The 8,621-nt window shown below is 42.1% G+C and overlaps 1 protein-coding gene across 1 annotated transcript; it reads left to right on the top strand.

Annotated features, from left to right (window-relative positions):
- Positions 1-1,502: 1,502 nt before the first annotated feature.
- On the top strand, positions 1,503-6,006 carry si:ch211-157b11.8 (fibroleukin). Its single transcript, XM_023267301.3, has 6 exons — positions 1,503-2,119; positions 2,669-2,864; positions 3,232-3,309; positions 3,383-3,495; positions 3,629-3,891; positions 4,836-6,006. Exons 1-6 carry the CDS (start codon positions 1,841-1,843, stop codon positions 5,176-5,178), a joined length of 1,272 nt encoding a protein of 423 aa, XP_023123069.3. The 5' UTR covers positions 1,503-1,840; the 3' UTR covers positions 5,179-6,006.
- The last annotated feature ends 2,615 nt before the right edge of the window (positions 6,007-8,621 follow it).

Raw genomic sequence — 8,621 nt, 5'->3', positions numbered from 1 at the left:
TGTCTTCTGCTTAAACACTTAGAATTACCATGATCTGGATGACTGAGAATCAACATAGACAGTAGAGACTTTCTGTAAATTAAATAGAAGTAACTTGGTGATACACAAAAAATTACCATCTGTCACGACTAAAATTCCGGCTTTATCAGGCAGTAAGAGCCCTTCAAAGCATGCCATGAATTTACAGAATATAACATTGTATTTTATGGAGTAGAAATAACAATTTTGAGATACATGAAATTTACTTGTCATAAATAAGTTTTTGTTTACCGGTACTCCCGAGTGATCTGTAATGGAGCATAATAGTTTTTTTTTTTTTTACTGATTGGTAAATTTATGCTATCTTTTGCTTGATATTTATTAATATTTCTTGATTTAAGATGTACTGTTCAGTTCTATTACTAGCACACATCTGGTTAGAGACAACAAAGTTAGCCTTGTGGGCTAACTGGCTTAGTTAAAGTTTGCTGTTAATCAATGATCTTACTTGACTACTAATAAACCAAAAGTACAATAAATACAAAGATAATAAGAAAAAATCACAACTTTAGCAGTAGTTGATGTTATTTTTATTTATTTTATTTTTTATTTTTTTTTATTTTTTTTTACAATTTTCTCATTATTAAACTGATAATTTAACTGAATCCTACTTGGCCAAGAGTCAAGTAGGATTCAGTAATGTAAGATTAGTATTTTGTTGAGTCTTTTAAATCTTTATCTAAACTCAAACTTAGAGTCTACAGAGCAGCTACAGTTTCACATTAGGATGTAATTTCCCCTCGCTGACCCTAAAGGAGATCTCAGCTTGATTTAATCTCCGTATTCATGCGTGAGTGCGTCTACATGTGTGTTTGTCCTCCTCGTTACTGGGAGTGTGCCTCTGCACAGTCCTGATGACTGGGATGACTCTGGTGTTTATAGAAGAATTCCTGCCTTCTGGCACCCATTGAATGTTGAGTCTTTATGGCCTCTTTGGAACTCAGTTTGTCAACACAAACACTGCAACACAAAAGCATGTGAGTGTGAAAACGGTGCACAGGAGGAAAGGAGCCACATACTTGAAGCATCTGCTGGATTGTCATCTCTACAACCATAGTCACATATTTACCTTAGTGGCTGAGGGTGAGAGGTGGATAATGTCTGTTATGAACGAGACACATATAAGCACTTAGTCAGGCAAAGATCACCACAATAGTAAAGAAAAGTCTATTTATTAGTGAAAAATGTCCTTCAAAATGTGCATAATGTAACACTGCATATGTGTCCAAGACATTGTGTGATTTTTAATTCACCTTCTTGGTGCGCGTGTGTGTGTAAACATGAATCTGTGTGTGGCTGCGTGGGAGTGTAGCAGAGAGAATGAGATGAGTTAAGGAGATGGACAGATCGTGTGTGTGTGTGTGTGTGTGTGTGTGTGTGTGTGTGTGTGTGTGTCTATTAGGGGGTGGGTGCATTAGTCCGTGTCAGACAGCAAAGAGTGCCGCATTTATCTAGGAATCTGAGCCAAAGCAACCTCACTTACAGAGAGCGAGTGGGAGAAAGAAGACGACAAGGGGGATGAACTGAGGAAAAAAAGACAGAAGAAGGAGATGAAAGAAAGACAGAGAGTTGAAAACAACATGGACAAGGACAGCAACACAAAGATCTAAACAAAAAAGTGCAAGCCAGCAAAGATTTTCCACCTGAAGAGGCACTTTTTGGGATATATAGGAAGGTGAACTGAAGGTTTGCAGGGATTTATCAACAAAAAGCACCTTCAGATTTGGGGAACAAGGCTGGACCACTGCTTTTAAGAGTTCAAAAGAAAGGTTAGGAAAAGCCTGCATCTGTGCATTTTCCCATGATTCCTTTCAGTTCTCTGAGCATGCTTCCTCTGCTGTCACTGTATGTGGGAGCGCTGCTGTCCTCAGATGCATCTCCAGCCTGCGTCCATCCTCCCTGCAGGGACAGTCTGGTGGCTGCACCCATCCCACCAGGGACCGGAGCAGGAGTGGGTAGCGGGGCCTGCGAGGGTCAAACTGGGACAAGGGTCTGCAGGATGGGAGTTTCACTTCCAGCCATTTCAGATGTACCTCGGAGGGTGGAGCACAGGCACGATTTTCCCCAGGTTCAGTATAAGGTAAGTGAACTTTGGGTTCAGAAAATGGCTTATTGTTTTCAACTTGGAAATCTTAAAATGTCATTGTAAGAGAAGTCAGATGACGCAACTTCGAACCAGCTATGTAACTGTGAGTGACAACCTGAAGCAGATCTAAACCTCTGTTCATTCACGTGTGCCAGTGAGAATGAGCAGCGTAGTATCAAGCACATGCCAGCAGCTCCTTTCTCGTGGGACACTAAACTTGGCACCACCTAACAGCCATGGAGCATTAACCATCAGCAATCAAAGAAGGGATAAAATTAGGTCTGCTTTAAAAATGTCCTCATCATATGGTTGTGCTGAGCTCATGCAGCGACAGGTGTGTGAGGGACATGATTACAATGGCTGATGTAAGTGTAAGAGACAGACTGAGAGTGACACTCACTCAGTTCATGAGTGGGTTATCCTTGGAGACGTCATCTTCCAAACCAAAGGATGCATTTAACCAAATTTTTGGATATGAAGACTTGGATTTATAACACAATGTCTTATGAAGAAGTACCTGTATTTGTGGGCACTGTGTTGCAGGCTGGAGGTGTCAAAGAGCGTCTGGTTCAGCTGCAGCGCTGCATGCGCTCTCTCCAGGAAACAGGGGGGCCCTGGAGTCACGGGGGCCAGGAGAGCAACTCTCTCGGGGCCATCCTGGCTTTAATGGCAGCTGTGCTGACAGAGTGTGACCTCCACTGTCACAGCCAGGCCCTTGGGGCGATGGCCAAACGACTGGGTGAGTCGTGCACATTTATATCCCCCCACCTCTGCAACACTCGGACAAACATGTAGACACATACACACACAGACACAAATGCCAGCGCCATCACTCCCCCACACATAGTAAACAGAACCTCAATGAGGCCTGCTACGTGTCGGTCATAGGTGAGTGCATAGGAATTTAACTGCACAGAGAAGCATGGCCAAAACCCTGCATATGTGCACACACAGACACGTACAGTCGAGCTCTCGATGTGAAGAAGCTTTAAAGAGCTATCACATAATCCCTTTGTGAAGTACATAAAGACAAAGGTTCTATTTTCAGTGCCTGACAACAGCGTGATGTGTCTCACTGATAACCTAATCCTGCTCTGGGTTGACAGAGAGTGCAGCAGTGGGGAGAGAGGGGGAGAAAGACCTGCTGCTGTTCCTGAAGAGCATCACACAGCATCCACCCACAGGTGAGGGCATGGGAGGTGATCATGTGACTTGTTGTTGATGAATAAGCTGAATTAAACTGTGTTTGGCTCTCAGTTGCCCCCTTGGAGAGGTTACATCCTCAGGACTGTGCAGAGATATATAGACTCGGGATCAAAGAGAACGGAATCTACACCATCCAGCCTGACCTGCACGGGCCTGCGCTGGAGGTATTTCAGATTCACCACACTCATAAAACACACAGACAGACCCCCACCCTGCTGCTCTTATTTTAGAGATCCGCTGCTATCCGTGGGTCAGTAAAACCTGGGTTTTATAATATCAGTCTTTGTTTTGACTCAGGCTAAATGTGACATGGAGTCGGCGGGTGGTGGGTGGACAGTGATCCAGAATCGGCAGGACGGCTCAGTGGACTTCAACAGAACATGGCAGGAGTACCGGGAGGGATTCGGCAGTCTGCAAGGAGAACACTGGCTGGGCAATGCAGCGCTGCACGCCCTCACCTCCACCGGCCAGCACCAGCTCCGCATCGAGCTGGAGGACTGGCACCAACAGAAGCGCCAGGCCACCTACAGCAACTTTAAAGTGGCCTCAGAGGCACACAGGTGAAGTGAACTGAAAACATACATAAGTATCTGCAGTGTGGTCTTAGATGCACGCACAATAGTTCTGCCAACTTTGAAAGAATTTGGGATATTTCGTCTAGGGAATTTCTGTATCATTATATTTTCACTGGGTTCTCAAAAGGTGATGTCATATACTCCCACGTATCAGTCAGAATTTAGCAGCACTTGGTTCAAACTGTGATGGGAGTTTTGGGGTTGTTTTCAAAGGTTTGTGAGCCACTTTCAATCAGATTTTATCAAACTCGATCCACACAGACCTGATAAAGTGTCAGAGTAATTGACTCATAACCATTTTTTGCCAAGTTTTAGGGACTTTGAGGCCTTCATCATCCTTGAAATAAGAGTTTGGCCTTTTGTTAAATGTGACATGGAGTCGGCGGGTGGTGGGTGGACAGTGATCCAGAATCAGCAAGAAAGCTCGGGGGAATCTCTGTGACCGAACACGTTTGTTTCAGAAGCAAATCAGATCTGAAAATGCAACATCAGAGTGGCGTTATGCAGATAATTTATAGTGTAGGCCTTGTCGTGTTTAATTTTTCACTCTTCTGGTCTTACATACTGGGCAAATGTGGGCTTTGTGTCTGACACACATTTACTCTGTTTACAACAGATGGATGATGAATTAAAAGATAAATAAATCAGAAGAGAAACAGAAGAAACGCAGTTGCCTTCATTCAAAACAACTTTAAACGTACATCAGCAAAAGAATAAGTGAGGGAACACTGCATGATCGATGGCAAAAAGCACCGAAGCTACTCTGGTAGCTGGTGGTGACTCAGCACTTCACTCTTTACTCCTCTATACTCCTCCATGGCCTCTGTTAATAGAGATACCAACTGACATGTGGCAGCTTGATTAAAAAATAAGTATGCAAAGATTATTTACTCAGATTTTAGCAAAACCGTGTTGTTTCTGTCTTTCAGGTATCGTCTGACAGCCAGGGAGTACTCTGGTGATGCAGGCAACGCTCTGAGCTACAGTAAGCGTTACAACCACGACGGCAGATCTTTCAGTACCGCTGACAGAGACCACGACCGTTACACATCTGGAAACTGTGGTCAGTACTATGGTGCAGGCTGGTGGTTTGATGCCTGCCTGGCTGCTAACCTGAATGGACGGTATTACCGAGGGCGCTACAGTGGGGTGACCAACGGTATCTACTGGGGGACGTGGTACATCCTGACAGACGGACGAACTGGGGAACGATACTCCTTCAAGAGAGTGGAGGTGAAGACAAGACCCAAGAACTTTGTGGGAGCACACTAAAGATAATGACCATAGATCAGAATGGGGGATTTTCTGCACAGTAGACTACAGTAATAATCACAGCAGACACTGATGAAAAACCTGTTTTGCATAGTTTTGATTTAATAGATGTCTTAGTCAGTGTCTGTACATCACTGTTGTTAGAGCAGCTTTTGTGCCACTTATCACTTACATGCAAATGGCAGCTAATTCTGTTTGAAGACTGTTTGAAGTTACACTTTTGTTCACGATGGGGTTTCTCATGATGATGCTTCATGAAAGTGAAACAAAGAAATGCATTTTTGAAAACACTGCTTGTGGAAGCTGATGTGTAATAAATTCACAGACTCTTTATTGTACATTCAAAATAGAACATACACACTAGGTTGCCTGGTGAGGCATTTTTAGTTTAGTTTGGTTTGATTCAGCCTTCAAATAGGTGTACAGTATAATTACTTAAGCAAAATCAACAATCTGTGTTTCAGTAGTGACTGAGGTTTAGGTGGAATTTATCTATTTATCCATTTATGCAACCCACCACAAATAAAAGAAAAGATAATTCACACTTGTAGCCCTCAAAATAGACTTGAAAATTTATGTTACCATTATTCACCATAGATATGCAGTACCTTTTAATTGGTGTTATGGCTTTTTGTAAATTTAATCTATAAATACCTCTAAGATTATATTTACTCTTCCGGATTGAAAAAAACAACAACCTTTGGCTTACATTATATATAGTATATTACATTATACTATATGGGGCTTTAGAAATAGTGAATTAGTATGATCAAGATAGCCAGCCTTAATCATAGCACATATAGCTTGTTTCAAAAGTATGACTATTAAATGTATTGTTGCTTCAAATGTCAGCTCCAAGAATTTCAAACACTACGAAATGTCTGGAAATGAGCAGTAATTTATCTACATATACATTATAATTTAATATGTGCCTAGATTGATACAGAATTACTATAAAATTAGATGTTTTTTCCTTTAATGTCGTCAAAATGTTGTTTGCATGTTAGTTTGTGATCAGTCGCAACTACTTAGAACTTTGTTTCAAAAACTCATTCAATTTCAGCATCACAGATTTTTTTCAGGTTAAATTAAATGAAAAGCTTTATTGTCATTATAATGTAGTGCAAGGCAGCAATATAACAACATTTTAAAGGCACTTGAAATACAATTCAAACTGTCTGCTCATGAATTTTAGGTCAGATGATGTCATGAGAGTCAAGAGGTCATCATGTCCATGCAGAGGACTCAAACAGTTGCTAGATAGACACCTCCTAAAATTCAAACTCCATCACACTGCCATTTATGTGACAGGGGGCCGATAGGGATTTAAAGCTCCATTTCTGTCCAACCACAGCTCTCTATCTTCTGCCTCCAACCCAGAGCTCACAGTTTGACACCAAACAGAGAGTAACCCAGTTTTGCAGAGGCATTTTTTTCTCTCCTCACCTTACTAATACTTTCCCAGCTCCAGGCCTGACATAGTGATGCTGACTATTCGGAGTCTTATTCTGCCGTCATACTCCAAAATCATCCTCCACCCACGACTATCAGCACACACACAAACCCACACTCGGCCTCACCTGCTCTCGAGAGTTGGCGTCAGGCGGGCGGCTCCCTCCCTGGCTGTGCTTCACAAAGCCCTTTCTGGGAGTTTAGAGCTTGTGTGTGAGCGGCGAGTGTGTGTCTCACCGTGTTTGTAAAATGCTGCACCTATTTTTGCAGCATTTGCGATGAGCTGCCAGTCTCTCCAACAAGAAGGAAAACTAATATTAACCAGAGAAGGACCCGAGGAACCGATTCTGATTTGTACACTAATGACTTGCCATGGTATTGACATACATGACTTATACACACTAGGACACGGCATTATACATGTATGCACACACGCGCACGCACACACACACACACACACCATGCAAAGTTAGTTCTCTCAGCAGATCAGGAGGTGCATGATGTGCTTGGCTTCATAAAAACAAATGGCTCCCATTGTACACATCATGGAGACTTAATTATTGTTATGCAACCAAAAGCTCCTTTTCCCTTTTTCTCTGTTTTACACGTGCTTCAATACACACACACACACACACACACACACACACACACACACACACACACACACACACACCCATCAGACAGTTAACAGTAAGCAATCAAGATCAATCACCCATGAAACCCATTATACGTATCAGCTTTCTCATTTGATTTCATCTGTGTGTGTGTGTGTGCAGTTTTGTATCACTAGAGAAAACAATGCAGCCTTAAAAGTCTCCATGTTCTGCCCCCTGGTGGCTCCTAATCATATGGAAGAAACTGGAAAAAAAAGAAGTTTTGCTGCAGTTGAGGATTACTGCTAAAATCCACCTTGTAGCAATTAAGCTATAAGGGCAACTCTCTAGTTGGTGTAAATAACATTTTCATCCTTGAGAGATGCTCTTGAAACCTTCTCGATTCTGACAAATTTCTCAATCGCAGCCCAATGCCTTAAAAATGACATTCATTCTATATTATCATCAAAAAGAAATCAGGATTAACTCCTTCCTGCAACTTTCTATTCATCTTTGCGGCCCTCTATTCTGCATTGCTCCCTCATACTAACAATATCTCACAAATGTATGAATCCTCTCCTTGTTTTGATTCTGCAAATTCTGAGCTACAATCACATTAAACATCAATCTGTTCTCCTTGTCCTCTTCTTCTCTCCTCCTCTCTGCATCCATCAGTCTTGTTGACAAGGGAGGAACAGAGGCCCAGGGTTGTGTCACCACAGTATCCTGGCACCATGTCTGGAGTGGGGTGATAGTGGTGCTGCTGCAGGGTGTGAGGGGTACCGGCAGGCTCTGCTGCCCCAGGGCCGGAAGCCCAGACTGGGCAGCGGTTAGCCAGCACATCCCTTTGAGTAACACAGAGCTCCTCTGAGGGAAGTTCCCCTGTGATCTCTGTCATTTCTGAAGAAAATATCAGGCTGAAAACTTATCTTGATATTAGTGTGTTGACCTTCATGTAGCATTCAGGCGTCTATTCTGTTAGGGGCACACATTTACAGGATAGTTCACTTCAGAATATCACTTGATTCAGAAGCATTTTAAACATGGTAGTCACACAAACTTAACACAGTATGATCATAAACCTAATCCCAAAATGGCCATAAAAGAAGATTTGCTTGTTGGTTATATTTTCTATTCAGTTTCCACCATCCACCCAACTTTATTAATATTCAGTACCAGTGATCATTCAGTAATGAGTCTCACTCTGGGTAAATAAAGACAATAATATGTGTGACGACAGAGTCATGCTTCATTATACACTGCACTATTTCTCTCAAGTACAAATGGCATTTTTCATTAGAATTTGTAGAACTATAATCATGATTTGCATAAGCAAGGAAAAAAACAGCTCAGATAAAAGTTTAATATTTAGGCAGACAATTTATATGAGGAAAAATT

Source organism: Amphiprion ocellaris, chromosome 5 (assembly GCF_022539595.1).
Source record: "Amphiprion ocellaris isolate individual 3 ecotype Okinawa chromosome 5, ASM2253959v1, whole genome shotgun sequence".
Classification (NCBI taxonomy): domain Eukaryota; kingdom Metazoa; phylum Chordata; class Actinopteri; family Pomacentridae; genus Amphiprion; species Amphiprion ocellaris.
Note: the sequence above shows the minus strand (reverse complement) of the source record. Positions and strands in the feature narration are given on the sequence as shown.